This window comes from Rhineura floridana, chromosome 21 (genome assembly GCF_030035675.1).
Source record: "Rhineura floridana isolate rRhiFlo1 chromosome 21, rRhiFlo1.hap2, whole genome shotgun sequence".
NCBI lineage: Eukaryota > Metazoa > Chordata > Lepidosauria > Squamata > Rhineuridae > Rhineura > Rhineura floridana.
In genome coordinates this window covers 5,596,815-5,618,397 of record NC_084500.1, presented here as the reverse complement: position 1 = coordinate 5,618,397, position 21,583 = coordinate 5,596,815, and the positions used below count along the sequence as shown (strand labels likewise).

Genomic DNA, 21,583 nt, shown 5'->3' with positions numbered 1-21,583 from the left:
CAGTGCAGGTCTCTAACCAAATAATGTGTACAAAAATGTATGCATTAGGGGAAAGTGTGGATAAAAATGCACATATTAATGAAAGCAACATATAAAATGCATTACATTAGGGGGAAGGGCTTGCAGAAATGGGTGTATCAGGCAAAATTGCATACAAAAATGTGTATACAAGGCAAAATGTGCACTTAAAATCCGGACAAATTTTCATGAGGACTTTAAAATTCACAAATGTGGAGAACTGAAGACTAGAAAAATGAGAAACTGAAATTGACAAATGTGGACCTTACAACAACCCTGTGAGGTAAATTAGGCTGAGAGATAGCAACTGGTTAAGTCAGGATTAGAATTCAGGTCTCCCCAGTCCTAAATCCAACACTCTAACCACTGCATTGAGCTGGCTGTCCTACAGGAAGAGATCAGTTGGGTACTGGTCTGTTGCCTGCAATCGGTAGACAAGGGAATGTGACAAATGTTTCTCTGAATTGAGGAAGTTTCAAAAAGCCACTGGTAGGATGCAAAGATCTGCCAATTTTGGTTCTCTCAGTTTCTCACTTTTCTAATGTTAAATTCAGTTTTCCATATTTCTACAGCAATCTGCAATTTAAAAAAACAAGCCTCGTGAAAATTCGCCACCATTTTAGTGCAAATTTCCCTAAATAAACAACTTTTGCAGGCAGTTTTGACAAAGATTTGACAAAGATTTTTGCAAGCCATTTCTCATCATATCATGCCCTTTTGCATGTCATTTTCACTCATAAATTCATTTTTGTGTACACTTTCCCCTAACACATGCATTTTTGTAAATATTGTTTAGTTGGCGAACTGCATCCCAAAATTCTAATAAATGCAAATTTTGAAGGATGGATGCGTTTCGGTTCTCATATTGTTTTGGAAATTGCGAATTTGACAAACTTTGCTTGAAATGCGAACAGAATGGAAATTCTCACCCATCCCTAGCCACTGGTTTAGTAGATTGTGATGCTGTTTCAACACACATGCCAGGAGTGCTTGAGACGGCAGTGCTCATCCGGGGATGATTTGGGTGCCGGCAGCGCGGAGCAGGAAGGTGCCTCATAAAGGAAATTAACTGTCTTCTCACGCGCCTGGTTGTGAGCCTCTAGAACAGATGTAGGGGGCCTCTGGCCCTCCAAATGTTGCTGAACTACAACTCCCATCCGCCCCGGCAAGCATGGCCAAAGGCCAGGGACGACAGGAACTGTATTCCTGCAGCATCTGGAGGGCCAAAGGTTCCCCATGCCTGCTCTACAGCACAAAGCCATAATTCAGGGGCGCACAGGGCCATGCGCCAAAGTGCAACTGAGTTGAGAATTGCACATTCCGGGGCCAGAGTCTGTATGGGGACCCGAAGTGGTGTCAGAGACAGCCCTGGGTCACCTCACATCATACTATTCCTGCAGAGTTGGGCTAGGAGGTGTGGATGCACACACAGACACGCACTCTCCAAAGAAGCAACTGCCCTTAAAACCTGTGATTGAACTAGACTTTGAACCCAAGCCTCCTGCTTCTAATCAAAAACTCTTCCCTCTAGGGCAGGGGTGGTGAACCTTCGGCACTCCAGACGTTGCTGAACCACAACTCCCATCATCCCCAGCAAGCGTGGCCCATGGGCAAGGATGATGGGAGCGGTGGTTCCACAACATCTGGAATCCCAAAGGTTAGCCACCCCTGCTCTAGGGAAACTTGGCTGATGCAAATGCATTTATTAAGTATTTCCAAAACCGCCTTTTGCAGCACACTTATTTTCACCACACAACAGGGAAGGGAAATCTCCCCCTATCATTTTACATCACACAGATTGTAGAACAGCGTTCTTCAGCCTTGGACCTCCTGATGTTGTTGAACTACAACTCCCATCATCCACTGCCAGCTTAGCCAACGGTCAGAGATGATGGGCATTGTAGCCCAACAGCACCTAGGGACCCAAGCTTGAAGAACACAGTTTTGGAAGACGCACACTAGACAGTTCTGGGAGGTATCACAGGAACATCAGCTGCCTTATACCCAAGTCAGACCAACGGTCCACTGAGTCCAGTATTGTCTACACTGACTGGCAGCTGCTCTCCAGGATTTCAGGCAAGGATCTCTCCCAGCCCTACCTGGAGACGCCAGGAACTGAACCTGGGACCATCTGCATGCGAGGCAGATGGCTCTGCCACTGTGCTGTGTCATCTTATACCAGGTGAGACTAGTCCATCTAGTCCAATATTGCCTACTCTGGCAGCAGCTCCCCAGGGTCGCAGACAGAGAAGGCTCTTTTTAATCTCCTGCTACATAATCCTTTTAACTGAATGTGTCAAGGATCCAATTGGATGCTGCTGCAAGCGGAGCATGTGGCTCTAACCACTGAGCCCCTTCTGAAGTCCAGTGACAGAGCTCCTGCTTGATGCCGAGAAGGTCTGCTTTAAAAAGGGATCAAAGTTAGCTAGGCTGGGAAAGACCCCCCCTGCCCGGGGCCTATCAAACGAAAATAAAAAATAAAGAAGATTGAGCTAGGAGCTTGGCATAAAAACAGCCTTACAGGCTCACACAACCACCTCTGGGATCGTCGCAAAGGATATCCTTTAATTTCTGGGTTCCTCTTCAGCCAGTGTGAGTAATTGCATCAAAGGGAACTTCGGGGAAATGAAGTCCTTTCAGGAGAGGGAGGGGAAAGCCGATAAAAATAGCACACAAATCATGCCAGTTAACCCCTTACTAAAGGATTTCTCCCGAGGCAGAAGAATGTGATTGCCTGGAAAAGACCGAGACTAAAGGCCCACCTAGTCTGGCTCTCCATCTTCCCAGCAGCGACCACAAAGTCACAAGAAAAGAAATGACGGGTTGCTAGCCAAACCTCGTCTGTCGCAAGCATCAAGCAAGCAAAGGAAGATACACTGCCTCTGAACATGGAGGTTCCTCTATCTTAGCCGTTATGGCAAACAGCAATGCCAGCTTTTGGGGGGTGGCTTGGAGGAAGGATGCCTTTAGTGGCCTACTTCCTCACTGCTGTTGTCGTTCCCTGCCTTCCTCCTTTGGGACCCATGCACACTGCCATGCAGAGGGAGAGGTAAGGTGAGCACAGGATCCAGGTCCTTCTCTGCGCATGCTTCAAGGGGCACCAACAGCAAGGAAGAGCGGCAACTACAGAGCCAGAGAGTTCTAGGGCCCCTTGCTGGGAAGGAAAGGCCTTGACAAGTGCCCAACAATGCCGTCTGCTGGGAAGGGAGAGAAAATTGACTAAGTTCACATTCAAAGGTGAATCCATCAAGCGGGCACTTTCCAAAATAGCATGCAAACTGAAACACAGCCATCCGTCAAAATCCACACTTATCCAAATTTTGCTATGCAGTTATTCAACCAACCAACGTTTAGGGAAATGTGGATAAAAATGAATCTCTTAGTGAAAACAAAAAAAGGCATTACATTTGAAGAAATTGCACACACATGACTCAAAAGAGCATGCAAAAAGGTGTGCTACAATTCACACAACTTTTCATGAGTTTTTTTTTCATATACGCAAAAGTGTAAATATTTGGCAAAATGGCATACAAGGAATGTGGATATCAAGAGAAACCTGAACTCAAACGCCAGTGAACCTTCGCGATGCACAAACTCAGAGAACTGAAGACTGGAAAAATGAGAAATTGAGAGAAACCGAAACAGATTTGCCCAACCCTAACTCTACAGTATTAGAAACAGTAGTGTAGTGGCAAATTCAGAAGTGTAGGCTCCCTTTATTACCGTCACGCCACACCCCTTCACAGCCTGCCCCCAGGATTCACTGTCTCTTCTGCAATTACAGAATTATAGAACCAGAATAAAACCGCTGTGTTTCCCCCCTCAATCTCTCTCTCTCTCTCTGGGGGCTAAAGGTTGCCAGAAATGTTTTAAGCATTCTGAAATGAAGCCAAGTGTGGGACTAGGATTTGGGAGACGAAGGCACTTTGCCATGAAGCTCACTTGTCACTTACCCTAAGAGCCTATCAGCACGAAAGGGGAGGTGCATGTTAGCTACGGAGAAGAGTCTTCTCAGTGACTGACTCCCCTCCTTTCGTGCTGATGGGCTCCAATCGGCACAAAAGGACATGTTGTTAGCCAAGTGAGAAGACTAACATGTTCCCCTTTCATTCTGATTGGCTTGTACATAGGGACCCTGCTGGGATCCTGCTCCCAAAAATGTAAGGGGTCTACAACTCCCCGTGACCCCGGACGGCTATACCCGAGCAGAGCATCTGCTTTGCATGCTGAAGGTCCCAGGTTCAATCCCTGTCACCTCTAGATAGGGCTGGGAAAGGCTTCTGCCTCAAACCCAGGAGATCTGCCGCCTGTCAGTATAGGCAGTACTGAACTACATGGGCCAAGAGTCTGGCTCAGAACTCAGTCCCTATATTCTCTGAGCATGCCAAGACCTCCTCCTTTTTTCTCAGTAGCCCTGTTTCTCCCCACCAGAGTTTGGTATTACTGTCCTGTCTGAACCCTGCTGAAGTCAGACCCGAACGCGGAGGTGCATTTTTCTTCAGCAGATTTAGTGGAAAATTTCCGTTCAGAGCACTTCATGAATCAGCTTACAGATTACACAGGATTCATCTTCATTCCTAGGAAAAACTAGGCGTGCACTAAGACGTTGCCGCAGACACACGTCCTCGCCGACCTTAAGTATGGATGGGTGGGCACCCTACTTGCATGGACTGAGTGCCACTGCGGGGAATGTGTGTGCAGACAAGCACTCCTTCTCAAAGGGATAGCGAGAGTGCGTTGAGATTGTGGGGGGCACATCCTATGAATTTGGGGAGAGGGTGGCCAGACAGCCTCAGTGAGCTCCTCCCCTACAGGAGGAGGGGGGCTATGTGGTGGTGACAGCTGAGTAGGCAAAGGAAGGGGATGAGAGGTAGGCAGAGAAACATCTTCCTGGCTGGGACAGGCGTCCTGGATGGTAACTGGATCTAAAGGGATGCAACTGTCACTGGCTACACAGCTCACAGACTCCTGCGCACCTGGAGACGCATCACTGGTGCCTCCTCCCCACTCAAAGTCTGACTCCTCTTTGTTCTCGCTGCCCCACGCCCGCTCCGTGGGGCTCACGACAACTGCAAGCAAGGGGGCCAGGTGCAAAATGGAGGAGAGCGGAGAGTGCGGGACCAACAGCGAAAACAGAAACATAAAAACAACCCTGCGTTTTTACTGACATTATGTAACTGAATATAGTTCACATATTTTATGCTCAACCACCCCTTAAGCCTCAACAATGCAAGTCTAACCACGGAAAGAACTGCGGCAGATCAAAATGATGCCGCGTGCATGGCAGGCGGGCGGTGTTTGCAAGAAATGGCCTGGAGGGCTGAAACAGACCCCCAGGCTACAGGTTCTGCACGGCTGCCTTTGGGAGTCAAACCGGGGGGGGGGGGAGCTTGCCTTCGTCCCCAGCCTGAGGCTGCCACATCCCTTTGCATCTCTTCTTTCATTCTGAAAGCCCACAGGAATAGCTATTCCGAGGCCTAAAACCCACTTCGTTTCTTTTTAGAAGCCATAATCACGCTTGCATTTCTATGCACTGCAGCTGAATATATAACAATGGGTGAAAAAAAATTAAGATAAATTTATGGAAGTGTGGAACAATTACCTCGAGCCATATGCCATTCTAGTTTTGCTTCGTTTATGCTACGTTTACTTTGCTCCTCTCTATCCTTCACCAAGAGGATCCAGTCAACGCCTACTAGGGTATATTTAAAGCTGGGGAGGGGAGGGATCTCTGGCCCGCCAGATGATGCTGGATTTCAACTTCCATTAGCTCCAGGCAGCATGGCCTAATGGTCAGAATGATGGGAGCTGTAGCCAGTAGTGGAGTGGAAAATTCCGAAGTGAAGGCTCCCTTCATGACAGTCACACCATGCTCTCTCACGGCGACTCCCCCTTCTAAGATTATACAATAAAATGAGCTTTCAGTCTCTTACTTTGTTTAGAATACTTTCCCTTAGCGATCCATTGTAACGATCAATGCAGATCGCCATGTGTTGCCTTTCAACTAGATCTACTGTTTTCTATGCATGGGCAAATGTACTAAGACGCTGTGACATAAGGAACTCCCTTTGCTGAGTTTCCCTTCTTGGTTGCCATGCAAACGAGATTGTGTTAGCTACTAAGAAGAGTCTTATTTTTCAAGTTTAACCTTAGATTTCAGAATACTTTCTATTCTTTGCATAGAATATCCTCATGGAAAAGATGCATCTGCAAACAGAAGAGGTTAAGAACTGGATCTGTTTGCCGGTGCCGGTTTGAAAACATCCTGTGAACCTAACAGGATGGCATCGATTCAGCTTCATTCTTTACCATTCCATTGGAACTGTCTTTCTGCTTTAAACCCAGAAAGTTATAAACGGGTTGGGGTTAAAGGCGAAGACTCTGCCTTTCATCAGGACTCTGCCTTGTAACAGGATGCTGGACTAGATCACCTTTGGTGCTGATCCAGAAGGAATCTTCTTTATGTTCCCAAACCGGTTCTGGGTTCCAGCATCAACTGAGGTGAGGGTTGTGGGCCCAGGGCCTTCACAGTGGTGGCTCCCTCCCTTTGTGTGCTTCAGCATCAGTAAAATTAGTGCTTTTTAAATGTGCTGTACAGTAAGGCAGTCTTGGATAGGGATGGAAGGATCTGCCCGTTTTGGTGCTCTCAGTTTCACATTTTTTTCCAGTCTGAAATTCAGTCCTCTGCATTTCCACAGCAATTTGCCTTTTTAAAAGAAATCCTCATGAACATTCTTTGGCGTTTTAGTGTGAATTTCTCAGCACACACATTTCTGCATGCAGCTTTGACTAACGGCAAGAAATTTCTCCGAACACCCTGCCTTGTTGCACGTTATCTCCACTCATATCTTCATTTTCCACTCATACCTCTCCCCTAATATAGCATTTTTGCAAACATTGCTTGGTCGCAGCACCGCATCGCAAAATTCAGAGAGGTGCAGAGGATGGCTGTGTTTCCACTCGTGTAGTGTTTCAGGAAGTACAGGTTTGATGAATTCGGCTTTAAGTACAAACTAATCAAATTTCTGCCCCATCCCAACATTCACCCACCCACCAGCACACAACCCTCTAAAGGCTCAGTGGCACAGCACCAGCTTTGCATGTAGAACCTCCCAGTTCAATCCTTGGCATCTCCAGGTAGGACTTGGGAATATCTCCTGTCGGAAATTCTGGAGAGCAGCTCACGGTCATCCCATCTCGCCACTGAAAGTAGCTCCACTCACAAACCAAAGGACGTAAGATGCTTTGTACCTTCCTGTCCATCAACGTACAGAGTTCCAAAGAAGGAACGGAGATTGGGAAGGAGGTGACAACACAGGTCTTAACACCTTTGGAATGGAGAAAGAGGCTGCTTAAGTAGGCCTCTAGCCACAAGGTAATGCCAGAAACAGAGGGGTGTTATCTAGGGATGGGTCCGTCCATTTCTGTTCTCTCCATTTCTCACCTTTTTCTACCTCAAATTTGGTTCCCCACATTTCTGCAGCAATTGGCAAATGCCTTTTTTTAAAAATCCTGATGAAAATTCTCTTGCATCTTAGTTTGCGTCTCTCTCGATAAGCACATTTTTGCAGGCAGTTTTGACTTAACGAGCACAGTTTTGCAAGGGATTTTTCACAAGCATTTCCTCCTAATGTAATGTCTTTCTGTATGTTTTCACCAATATATTCATTTTGTGCACGCTTTCTCCCAATAGATGCATTTTTGCAAACATTGCTGAGGTGGCAGAACTGCACTGCAAAATTCAGATAAGTGAGGATTTTGAAAGGCGGCCTTTCCTTCGGTTCTCATGTTGTTTGGGAAGTGCAAATTTGACAGAACTGGCTTTAAATGCCAACCGAATTGAATTTATCCCCCATCCCTAGCTGTATCTAATGCTAGTCCTATTCTGAATAGACCCACTCAAAATAATGGACATGGGTCCATTAATTTCAGTGGGCCTATTCTCAGTAAAACTTGTACTTAGACCTACAATTCCCAGGGTTCCCTAGGAAGAGGGGTTGACTGATAAACCACTCTGCAAATGATAGCTCTGTGAGGGGAATCAAGGTCTCCTAACAACTCACAGCACCCTTAACAAACTATACTTCCCAGGATTCTTTGGGGGAAGGCCATGACTGCTCAAAATGATATCATAGTACTTTAAATGTATAGCACATATATGGCCTCAAATATGGCTGCTTGAGCCCTGAATACACTCTGCCTTCATTGGGCTGTTTTGGAGATTCTCCCCAAAGATTCTCCCTTTTTTCTATTTTTTTTCTTGTACCTTTACAAACCTTGGGTTAACCATCAACTTCTCTTCCCAGGGAACTCTGGGAACTGTAGTTTGCTTAAAGTGGAATGATACTGCTTTAAATAGATGCTGCGGGTGGGACATAAGACTACCACAAATAAGGCCAACCCAAGACAGTTTGCAGCCTGAGGTAAAGGACAAGATGACATCCCACCCCCCCAAGAACGCAACATGCATACCTAAGAGCCACAGCTTGGAAAAGTTACTTTTTTGAACTACAACTCCCATCAGCCCAATCCAGTGGCCATGCTGGCTGGGGCTAATGGGAGTTATAATTCAAAAAAGTAACTTTTCCAAGCTCTGCTAAGAGCAGCAGGCTAGCTTTGGAGGAGCAAAGCTGAGAGCTACGCAAAGCTGTCCTCCAGCATTTTGCAGTCACTCCCCTCATCTGCCGCCTGAGGCAGCTGCCTCTCTGCCTAACGGTAGAGCTGGCCCTGCTGACAAAGAAAGGTACCAACTGGCCAGCTGCTTGGGAAGCGGTGGTCATGAACCCCAAAAGCCACAGGAGAGCGGCCATGGCTTCTCGGTGCAGAGGTAAAAATGGCACCCTGGCCATCTGTCAGCTTCCAGGGAAGCTTGAGAAATTTAACCACCGGTGTTCCCTGACAGAAAAGGGAACCAAGTCACGCCGTCAAGCTTCCTCAAACCAGATCAAAAGCCACTCCAGCGCCTCGGGAAAGCGCGTCGCTTTGATGTTGCTCTCGTGCAAAGATTCAGACCTTTTTCCACCCAAGGTGGAACATTTGGACACGCAGCAGCAACAGCTGAAATGTCATCATTTCACGCAGGGAATGTGTGCACCTTGTTGAAATGCAGACCCAGAGCTGGAAGCGATGCCTGCCTCTTCCCCCCTTCTATTTTGCCGAAGTTAATTCCAATCCCTGAAAGCGTCTGAAGACGTACAGCAAAGCAAGGCAGGCCGCAGCCTCTGTCGATTCTCATTCTTTAAGAGTTGGAGAGACATTTGTCAAACGACCTTGGAATTCGAGGAGGAGGAGGGGGTGCATGCTGACGTGCACCTTTCAAAGAGAAGCCACTCAAGGAATGCAAATATATATATATATACACACACACACATAGACTGCCTTCAAGTCAAGGGTTTTCATGGTAAACGGTATTCAGAGGTGGTTTTACCATTGCCTCCCCCTGAGGCTGAGAGGCAGTGACTGGCCCAAGGTCACCCAGTGAGCTTCATGACGGTGTGGGCATTCGAATCCTGGTCTCCTGGGTTGTAGGCTCTAACCACTATACATACCTCTCTCCTGCCTTGGTTCTAGCTTATCCCTGGGCTTACTGCAGCTTGTGCCTTCGCTCCCATTTAGCCTCTTGGGCTTTGTGCAATTCCCTCTCGTCGCAGATGCCAAGAAGAACCATAAGTCTGTGTATACAAGGCCCCGGGTTCAAGCCCCAGCAGTTCCAGGTGGGGCTGAGGGAATCTCCTTTCTGAACTCCAGGACAGCAGCTGCCAGGCAATCTCAATGAGGGGCATCCTCCAGATACTGTTGGACCACAACTCCCATCACCCCCGGCAAACAGCTGTGCTGGGTGGGGCTGATGGTACTTGTAGGCCAACAACATCTGGTGGACCAGCAATTTCCCACCCCTGGTAGAGACAGTAATGAACTTACATGAACCAATATAGGCATCTTCCTATATTTCATTGTGGGATGGGAACATGCATAGCCCCCCACAAGGGACAAAGAACACACACACACAAATTTATCCACTAACTCCTGACTGTCTCCCAGGATCTGTCACTCGAAGCAATGACCAGACTCTGCCCAATGGTAGGACCGGCCCTTCTATGTAAGTGGTAGCTTGTGGTGCCATGTCAGTTGGGGCAGTGGAATCCGCTGCAGGTTTTAGTCCAAAATTTCAAGGAGCTCCCCAAGGTGCTTCAGCAACACTTCTGTGTTGATTAGAATCAACTGGCAAAGCTTCCCTTACACAGATTTGGTTGGTGTGTGTGTGTGTTTAACATGTCTAAATGCTGAAAAAACTCCCTACGCATAGATCATCATCCCAGATAAGGCCATGCTGAATCTCTCTCTCTTCCTACCACGCTCCTCTGCAGTAATGTAGTGGCAAATTCAGAAGTGCAGGGTCTCTTCATGATAGTCATACTGTGCCCCCTCACAGCCACACTCCCCTAACCACTTTCCCTCGTCTTCCTTGTTCTCCATGTAGTCTCTTAATCCACACTTCACTATAACAGATGTCCCTAGGATCCAATCAGTATGAAAGGACAGGCTGTGTTAGCTACTGAGAAGAGTCTTCTCAGTGGCAGACTCACGTCTTTTTACTCTGATTGGTTCCAATCAGCACAGAAGGACAAGGACTCTTCCTAGTGGCTAACATGCTCCCCTTTCATACTGATTGGCTCATACATAGAAGCCTGGCTGGGACCCTACTCTCAAAAAAGTAAGGGCTGCAACCCTGGATGACTACACTCCTGCTCGTCTTCAACATCTAAGGAAGGTTTTTAAAAAGAGAGTCACAGGGGAGCATTCCTTCCTGCAACCCCTCACCTGAAGTGGCAGAATCCATGAATGGTCGTTCCCTTCGAAGCACTGCCCACGTGGCACAATTTGAACAGCAAAGATGCTCTCTGGAAGGCTAGAGTCTCACAATTGAAATTGCTTCCCCTACCCACCCACACATCCCAGGACTGAACCAACTTTTCTAGGGCAGATCCTAGTTCCCCCCCCCCCCATACAGGACAGCAAAGGGGGGGGGTCCATAACAAGCAACTCCCTTCCTTTCCTCCCTAATCAGCTGCCTGGCTTTGCAACAAAAGAGCTTCCTTTGCAGGCAACCTTAAGATTTTGGGTATTTTAAAAGGGGTGGAGCAAAACTCCCATCTACCACTGAATTGCTTTTCTTTTAAGGCGTTGCCCACTTTTTAAATGCATTTTGCACTCCTTTTGCCAAATGTTGAGGATGGTTTTGGAACTGTCTTTCTGCTTTAAACCCAGAAAGTTATAAAAGGGTTGGAGTCAAAGGCGAAGACTCTGCCTTTCATCAGGACTCTGCCTTGTAACAGGATGCTGGACTAGATCAGCTTTGGTGCTGATCCAGAAGGTCGCTTCTTTATGTTCCCAAACCGGTTCTGGATTCCAGCATCAACTGAGGTGAGGGTTGTGGGCCCAGGGCCTTCACAGTGGTGGCTCCCTCCCTTTGTGTGCTTCAGCATCAGTAAAAAATAGTGCTATTTGAACATGCTGTACAGTAAGGCAGTCTTGGATAGGGATGGAAGGATCTGCCCGTTTTGGTTCTTTCAGTTTCACATTTTCCTAGTCTGAAATTCAGTTCTCCACATTTCTGCAGCAACGTTTAAAAAAATCCTCTTGAAAATTCAGCATTTTCGTGCCAATTTCCCCAAATAAACACAGCTCTGTATGCATCACAGAGCAACAGTTCCCAGAGTTCCCTGGGAAGAGGGACTAGTTGTTAAACCACTCTGGGAATAACATCAAACCATGGTTGTGATTGTTTGACAAGCCATTACTTGCAAGCGCCTACCAAACCAGGACCTGAAGTGGCCCATACAAGCTCCTGCCATCATGAATTTTTAAGTCTTTAATGTGCTGCAAGACCCTTTGTGTTGTATTCAACTAAGCAGACCCATTGAAATAAATGAACCAAAGATGGTCATGCCTATTAACTTCAATGGGTTTACTCTGAGCAGGATTAGAATTGAATACCACCCACTGTTGCTTTTCCTGCAACAGACTGACATGGCTACCCCTCTGAGAGCTTGAAGATGGATTGCAAACCACTGTTTGGGCAAACCAAGGTTTAGAGTTATATCCAAACCAACAAGCCCTAGGGTTTGGGTCATTGTTCCACACTCTTTGGGATTGCATCCTGGGATACAAATCCTGTATCCTCAGGGAAAGGGGAAGATGAGGGGAACTGCACAAACCATGGTTTGCATGCATGTTTGCACCACAAACACCAAAGCTGGGGGGGGTCTAGTGAAAACCATGGTTTGGTGTGACATCTGAAGTAACTGCAAACATCATTTTTCTGGCTCAACAGGAACAAACAGGACCAATACACTGCAACAGGAGGAGAACAGAGGCACAATCAAGTGCTACGTTTCATTTGGAAAAACTTCCACCAGACACCAAAGAACAGAATGAGTTAATAGGATCCCTGCAGCCCACACGCCTATGCCACCTTGGATGTAATCAAGAGATGCTGCTTCCCACTGGCAGGGCTTGGAGGGGGGGAGCTACATCCGTCTGTTTCCAACATGTGCCACACGCAGCGGCTGAGCTAAAATGTGGCCTTTATAAAAGAGCACCATCTGCCCACGTGGTTCATCAGCCAGACCTGGCTAGCAGACACTGCAGACTACCCAGAATCCTCAGCGTGCTGCCTGGATTAAAAAGAGGGCTTTAGGGGCATAACCTGGAGACCTGAAATACTATCTTATCCTTTATATATCCAGTCGATCACTGCACTCTGCAGGTGAGGGCCTCCTGCAGATACCACCTTATCAGAAGGTCCGTTCTGCACAACTTAGGAAGTGGACCTTTACTGTAGTGGCACCGACCCTTTGGAATTCCTTGAATATTAGACAGGCACCATCTCTGTTGTCCTTTTGGTGCCTATTGAAGACCTTCCTCTTTCAACAAGCCTTTTAAGTAGAGACCTTATCCCAGTCTGCGTCTGTGTTGGAATTACTTTTTAAGATGTTTTAATTATTGTTTGTGAGTTTGCCACCTAAATCTCAATCAATCAATCAAAAATCAATTTCCTTCATCTCTTTGGGCATTCGGAGGTCCCGTCCAAGGGCACAACAATCCCATCCCAGCAAAATAAGAAACTGAGAGAACCACGTTTGACAGATTCTTCCATCCATAACGGTGAGCTCAATTATGTGTGTGTCTGTGTGTAACTGCTGTTATTATGTTACCCTTCTTTTGCATTTGTCCTGTATTTTTGATGTACTGCAAGGTTTATTTCTGATCTGTTGACTACAATAAACTGATGATGGATTATGATGGTGACTCTGTCAGTTTCCTTGCCTTACTGGCTCAACACTGCCTTAGCAGTTCAGCTCCCAAAAGCTACACAGAAACAACTGATCCTGTCTGCTTTCCCTTTTGATGCCAAGATCTTTATGTATTTCTTACATTTATACACCGCCTTCTCCTCCAAGGAGCTCCAGGTGGTGTACATGGATCTCCCTTCCCCATTTCACCCTCACAACAACTCTGTGAGGTTGGTTAGGTAGAGAGGTAGTGACTGGCCCAAGGTCACCCAGTGAGCTTCACCTGGCTGAGTTGGGATGCAAACTCTGGTCTCCCGGGTCCTAGCCCGACACTTAACCTTTACACCACCTTTTTCCCCATAGTGAAGATGCAACAAGCACCTATGTCATTCCCCACCCACTGGTGGGTGCTCAAATGCTAAGGACCAAGAAGCAATTGAGCTTGAACCAAAACAGGGCAGAAGCACATCAACACACACATTTGCCGGCTAGCTGCACCTTTGCCAAGTGCACTGTCACCTTGCCTTAAGCAGCGACCCAGGAGAGGGGAGGAAAAACACAAGCAACATTTCTCTTACCGGTCTGCAGCAAGCCGGCTCCACTGTCTTTGACACCAAAATGTTGCTGAATGTCTAGCAAAACACCTGCAGGAACAGAAAAACAGTGGATGCGTGAGGTCTGGATCTAAGCACCTGTTAAAGCAGCAGTCTTCAAGCCATATGCTAGAGAACCTGTTGCCCCCAGGTAACCTGTTGTTACCTGCTGTGATTTTATTCAGTTTTTTTGACCGTGAAATATCAGCTTCCCAAATATCAACTTGCCACCCTGGGCTCCTACTGGGAAGAAGGGAGGGATGTAAATCTAACAAATAAATAATAAATAAATTCAAACCTTTTTTTTTTAAAAAAAAGATAAAACCCCTAAATCAACACAGTAAAGACAGCTGAACAGTCATTCCCATCAGCTATAGAGAAGGAGACAGATGGGATTTCAGCATCTCCATCCACTCTACTGGAAGATCAGGAAGAAACCTTTCTATTCCAGCTGGTGGTTGAAAGTTCTCTATAGTCAGTAGAGACTGGTGGCTCCAATGTCAGTGAGGCAGTGAATCCGCTCCAGGCTTTAGTCCAAACTTTCAAGGAGCTGTCCAAGTTAAAGCTCCTTGAATGTTTGGACTAAAACCTGGAGCAGATTCACCGCCCCACTGACATCACAGCCACCAGTCTCCACTGTCCGTAACTTATGAAATCATTATCAGAAGTAGAGTCCTGTTGGATCAGGCCAGTGGCCCATCTAATCCACCATCCTGTTCTCACAGCAGCTAACCAGATGCTTCTGGGAACCACCCAAGCAGTGCTTGAGTTTGCTTTTTTCCTCCTCCCTCCCCAGTCCATTTTCCTTTTGTGTTGTGTCTTTTGGATTATAAACCTTGAGGTCTCATCACTGATATTAGTGTGCCACTTTGGGAGCCTTTTTCAGCTGAAGAGTGGGATTTTAAAAAATGGTTTCACATAAGTAAATATGTAACTGGAAAGACTTGAGAAGAGAAAGTCAACTCCACTTTTGAAAACAGATATGGACAAGTGCGGCTCACGGAGGCCGCACGATCTATAAATTTCAGTTTTCTCAGATTCTCATTTTTCCAACCCAATTCAGTTTTCCACATTTCTGCAGCGATTTGCAAACTTTTTTTTTAATCCTCACGAAAATTCTCTTGCATTTTAGCACGAATTTCTCCAAAGCACATTTTTAACACAGTCTTGACTAACGTACACATTTTTGCAAGCAATTTCCTCCTAATACCATGCATTTTTGTCTGTTGTTTTCACCAATGTATTCGTTTTTATGCACCCTTTCCCCAAATATATGCATTTTTGAAAGCACTGGTTGGTTGAAGAACTGCACTGAAAATTTTAAATAAATGCACATTTTGAAGGACGTCCGTGGTTTTGTTCCCACCATGTTTTGGAAAGTGAGAATCTGATAAGATTCAGCTTCAAATGCAAACTGAATCAATTTCGCCCCCCCATCCCTACATAAAGAGGTGTGCACCTTGCATGACCAGCACCACCTCCTGAAATCCGCAATTCTACGCAGGGATTACAGGAGCCAGAGCCCCAAACCCCCTTTGCAGCCCAGAAAGCCTGAGGATCCTTTGCAGTCTTTTCTTCTGGCTCACTCCTTCTTGAGGGCTTCTAAAGCACTTCACGCTTCCCAAGAGGCAGGAGACGTGCCAAATGACAAAGCATAAAAGACCACCAAATATCCAAGGACAAACTTTTCTGCAGTGCATCCAGAACAATGCCAGGAAAGCCGGTCGCATTTGAAATTAAAATAAAAAATGGGGCATTTCTTTCTCTCCTTTTCTGTTCTTTGAAGAATTCAAAAAGCATGAAGCCGAGAAAAAGTGGGGCAAAGGAGCTCATTTTGAAGAGCTGGGTTGACTAATTATGAATTTAAGCTGTCAGCAGAATTGTTCCCCTTCCCTATTCCCTGTGTATGTGTTTTTAGCCAGTGCACATTTCCAATTCATTTAATCAGATTAATCAACATAAATTTCAGTTGATTCACTGGAAGGGGCCCAACGAAACTGTGTGACAAGTTCTGAATGGGCATAAAAACGTTCTTTCAGGAGAAATCCAAAGCTCTTATTGGAAACACCGAGTGACAGCTCATTTTAATAGCTGTCAGGTTTAACATCTTTTATCTTTGCTGATCTATGGTTTTGGGGCTGTTGTTTTTGAAGTGCCCTTTGTTACTGCTTTTAGAAACTCAGTTTCAGCTGGACTTGTACTTTTTATTGACTATATTATTATGGTTTGATGATTAAGCTGTTGACTATGCCACTCTGGGTATTTTTAGCAGACAAGGAGGATATTATACTAATCATTGTTGTTATTTAAAATACTTGTAAAACCACTGTTCCAAAAATCCAAAATGTTGTACAAAAGGTATACAATCCACACTCAAACACTATAAACACAGTATAAAATACAACTCCACAGCTTTACAGTGACCATTGTTATATATGACCAATGCTTGGGTAAATAAAAATGTTTTTAACATACGCCAAAAACATAAAACCATCTCTTCCAAGAGGAGACATTGTTTCATGCTCAAGGCCTGGCTCTGGGGCTGTGTGCACGCCATCCATTTAAAGCACATTATTTTCCACAAAGAATCCTGGCACCTGTAGTTTACCACCCCCCTGAGCTACAATTGCCAGCACCCTTAACAAACTGTAGTTCCCAGAATACTTTGTGGAAAATACTGTGCTTTAAAGGTATGGTGTGTATGCAGCCTAGGTAGCTACAAGTATTACAGCTGATGCGCAGCTACCAGAAGACATCGCAACAGTTCCTTACTTGAATGCCTTAAACAAAAATTCTTCAGGAGACACATCTCATCAACTATCGTTAGCATCCACAGATAAGCCAAACCTCCACGTTGAGAAGCAGTATACCTCTGAGCACCATGTGCTGAGGACACTGCAGAATCAGAGCTGGAAGGGGCCCTGAAGCTCATCTAGACCAACCCCCTATTCATGCAGATCTACAATGCAGGGTGCAACTCCAGCCCTCCAGCTTCTGCATAAATACTTCAGAACAGAGGAAGCTTCCTTATACCGAATCGGACCATAGGTCCATCAAGCTCAGTATTGCCTGCACTGACTGGCAGAGGCTCTCCAGGGTGTCAGACTGGGGATGTTCCCAGCCCTACTTGGAGATGCCATTGGGGATTGAATTTGGGACCTTTTCCATGCAGAGCAGATGCTCTACCCACTGAGCTATAGCACTTCCTGCAAAGGACAGACCATTGCCTCCATTGTCTTAAAAGGATGCACCATTACGGAGATTTCCCCCCCTATGATTTAGCTGGAATCTATTTTCCTGCAGTTCCCACATATTGGTCCTGGTCCTGCCCCATGGAGGAGGGGAGCATAGCCCACACCACCTTCTTTACAACAGCCTTCCAGATATTCCAGGACAGCTACCATGGTTCCCCTTCACTGTTTCTTGTCCAGGGTAAGCATTGCCATCACTTCTATTATTTATTTATTTATTTGATTTATATCTCGGCCTTCCTCCCAGCAGGAGCCCAGGGCGACAAACAAAAGCACTAAAATCACTTTGAAACATCATAAAAACAGACTTTGAAATGGAAACGGACTGCCTTCAAGTCGATTCCGACTTATGGCAACCCTATGAAGAGGGTTTTCACGGTTAGTGGTATTCAGAGGGGGTTTGCCATTGCCTTCCTATGAGGCTGAGAGGCAGTGACTGGCCCAAGGTCACCCAGGGAGCTTCATGGCTGTGTGGGGATTCGAACCCTGGTCTCCCAGGTCATAGTCCAGCACCTTAACCACTATACCACACTGGCTTTTAACCTTTTTTTAAGATGCCTTGAAAGCTTTTTTTAAAATGTTTTTAAAGATTTTTGTTTTAATGTATTTTAAAACAGACTTTAAAATACATTAAAACAAAACATCTTTAAAAACATTTTTTTTTAAAAAAAAATGGCTCTCCCGTGGAAGCAAAGGCTGATTTAAGCATTAAATATAGAGGAGAGTCAGAGCACATTGTCCCAGTTCCAGCATGAGTACTCAGGAAACAAATCTCCTGGGTTGGCAAAGATCTGCGGTACTAATTGGAGCCAATTTCCTATTTCACGCACAAGCCCATTTGGGACATTCACGAAGCCCTGCGAGTGTTTTGATACAGTTTCGGAAGAATTAAATTGGAGATACAGCTAGAGAGACCACAGTGATGATGTAACCCGTGCCCAAGGGAAGGGAAAGAGAGGCTCCTTCGTCTCACATGCATAACATTTTTGCCCTGAAACCTCCTTTGGGGAGATGCTGTATTTACTAGATTTCCTTAGTTAGGTTTCCCGATCCTGATCCTTCTCTCTGCCTTGTGTATCCACAAGTCACCCATAAAATTAGTTTATTTCTATTTATTTAAAGCCTTTCTGGGTCTCTCTTCATCCAAAAAAGGATCCCAGGACAGCTTACAAACCCCGGTGATATAAGACAGTCCCTGTCCTCAGGCTTACAAACGAAAAGACATGACATAAAAAGAAAAAGGATTCATAGGGATGAGGAAAAAAGAAAACTCAGGCAGTTTCCATCCAAAAGAACCTGGAAAGATGGTTCACAAATCTACAAAATTTAAGCAGAGAAATGTGGTGTGCAAGAATTCAAATCAACAAAAACCCCAACATTTAAAAAACAACAACATACAAATATCCAAACACGCTCCTCCTCCTAACTAAAGGCAAAGGCCATTAGTCACAGAAGTGAGAGCCCAGGAGGAAACCTTCAGGGAGGTAAGAGAAGGAATTCAAATCAGCATATGTTTGTTAGCAATTTCCATTAATGACTTTATGGTGTATTTTTGTAACATTTGTTATTTTAGTTTGCTGTACACCACTTAAAAGATTTTTAAAAATATTCAGCGGTATAGAAATGCCCTAAATACATAATGACTCTAAGGCAGCAGCTCCTCCTTCTAAGAGTCCCAAGGGCAGAGTGGTGGGCCAGATCAAAAGGAAAAACTTGCGCGCCAGCAGTCCAAACACAGTTCCCACCATTCTTAAGGAGTGCTTTCCATGCCGGGAAGTCCACAAGCAGAGCGTGGTGGCAACTGTGCCCTACTAAGAATGTCCCCACCTTCTGTTACAAAGAGGTAAACTGCTTCTGGACCTGGAGGCTCCATCTATTCATTTATTACATTTCTATCCTGCCTTTCCTCCAAGGAGCTCAAGGTGGAGTACAGACACAGTTCTCTCCCTTCCCCATTTTATCCTCACGGCAACCCTGTGAGGTAGGTTAGGCTGAGAGGTGGGGACTGGCCCCAAGGTCGCCCAGTGCGCTTCACACGGCTGAGCGGGGATTTGAACCCAGGTCTCCAGACGCTCAAACCACTCCACCACCACTGTTGCACCATTTAGCTGTTGTGGACAATGGCTACCTGACCTCCCCTCGTCCCAGCCACTTAAGCCAGTGGCCACCAACACATTTTGTGGCTGCGGATATTGAGGGTTCTTTGCAAGTTGTGCAAAGCAGCAATTTCTTCCACCGCTCCTGAATCTACTACTGTGTCACGTTCAGTGTCTGCATTTTAAGGAGGAAACTGACCATCTGCCACACGTACGGAAGAGGGCGACCGGGAGGGTCCTACAATGGACAGTTAGAAACATCGGAAACTGCCTAAAAGCGAGTCAGAGCCATTGGGCCATTTAGCGCAGTACTATCTACACTGACTGGCAGCAGCCCTCCAAGGTTTCAGGCTGGGAGTCTCTCCCAGCCCTACCGGGAGATGCCATTGGAGAATGAACCTTCTGCATGCAAAGCACATGCTCTACCACTGAGCCATGACTCCTCCCTAAGGGCCTGTGACATGAGAAGCAGCTCTGTCCTGGGATTGGTGTGTTTAAGTCTGGAGAACAGACGTTTCAGGACAGCTGACAGCGGCCTCCAAACATCGGAATGGCTGGCATGCAGTAGACGGAGGAGGCTTCTTCTCCAGTGGTCCAGAGGTAGTGACAACTGGCTCCAAACCAGTGGAATCCGCTCCCGGTTTTAGCCCAAACTTTCAAGGCACTAGCCAAGGCGATTCAGCCGTTGGCCACAATAGCTAAATGGAGAGCCAGTGTGGCGTAGCAGTTAAGTGTTGGACTAGGCCTTGGGAGATCAGACTTCAGCACCTTGGACAGCTCCTTGAAATTTCAGACTAAAACCTGGAGTGGATTCCACTGCCCCACTGACGTGCAGCCATCAGCTGCAACTCTCCAGAGGGCTAGAATCAGTGAGTGGGAATTGCAGAGAAGCAGGTTCTGGTTAAATGTTAGGAGACTCTTTTCAACAGCAAGAACCATTGGGACAGCGGAACAGGTTACCTCGCAAGGTAGTGGGCTCCCGTTCAGCAGAGGTAATTAGGCAATGGCTGAATGGACATCTGTCAGGGATGCTGCAGTAGCTGTGCCCAGCATTCAGCCAGGGGGTCAGATTAGATGACTTCCAAGGTCCCTTTCAACTCAATTTTCCTCAGGCAATTTCTACAGAGTAAGGGCAGTCGTCCCGAGAGCAGAGCCACCAAGGCCAATGGTAAGAGGGACGCAAGGTAAATTTTGCAGCTGGAAACAATACAGTATGCATGTTCTGTTGCAGCAAAAAAAAAAAAAGCACCTGATGCAACCAAGGATAAGCAAACAAGTTGCCGGTGGCAGACAAAAGTTTGTGCTAATCAGGACATTCATCAACGTGTCTCTGGAGGAGCTGCAGAGCGACAGTACGCAGGCAGGCAACACCCTTCCCTGAGAAATGGTGGCTGTTTGGCAATTGCCATACAGAAGAGAAACTTACGACATGCACAGGCTGACTTAATCACCACCTTCACAGGTATGCACACTCGGCATGCTGGAAAGCCGCCCAGGATCTATGGCTCCGGCTGTGAATTAAACAAGCCACCCACTTCGGCCACATCAGCATTGCACCCAAGGGATTTAAGCAGAGGCAGGATCATCCAGCGCCGAACGAGACGAAAGGAAAGATGCAGACAGTGCATGCACTATGAGCCCCGGCAGCCAAATCGAGAGAGAGGTGCAGAGAAGACAAACAGAAAACCCACAAGATACAGGGAGGAGAAATATCTGCTTCACGTGCAATTAGCTCGCTTTCATCTCTCAACAGCTGAATATGCATGCAAGCGGCAGTGCGTTGAGCGATGTACAACAGAGGAGGCAGGGAAAACGGATGTTTGCAACTGCCCCCAGACAAAAAATGGCCTGATGGACTAATGTGGACATCTGTCCAAATGTTGTGAGATGCTGTTCTCAGGTCCAGCGGCGGACGCGGAAAAAACGGGAACAAAACGATGGGTAAAGACAGGCGAGAGCCTTCCAGAGGGGTAGCTGCGTGAAGCCTGTTGCAAGAAAATACAAGAGTCTCGCAGCCCCTTGGAGACTAGCAAATTTGTTATGGCTGCCTGGGGCTGCTGGGAGTTGTAGTGCAAAACAGCTGGAGGGCACGAGGTTGGGGAAGGCTGGGATAAGCTTTCATGACAGATGCAACATGAAGTATTGCCCTAAAATGGCAGGCATATTTACTTTACTTATTTACTTCTATCTATAGTACACTTTTTTCCTGTGTGTGTGTGTGTGTGTGGTATAGGAAGGGGAACAAATTCAATGACATTCAGTTAAAAGTCAAATCCATCCAATTCACATTTTCCAAAACAATTTGAGAACCAAAACACGGCCATCCTTCA

The 21,583-nt window shown here is 46.2% G+C and overlaps 1 protein-coding gene across 1 annotated transcript in view; it reads right to left on the bottom strand.

Moving 5' to 3' along the window:
- The window catches only part of LOC133374121 (sphingosine-1-phosphate transporter SPNS2-like), a 131,254-nt gene that overhangs the window by 65,840 nt on the left and 43,831 nt on the right, over positions 1-21,583 (bottom strand). Inside the window, exon 2 of the mRNA XM_061604595.1 lies at positions 13,892-13,957. Within this exon, the coding sequence (XP_061460579.1) occupies positions 13,892-13,957 (66 nt within the window). The remainder of the gene's footprint in view (positions 1-13,891; positions 13,958-21,583) is intronic.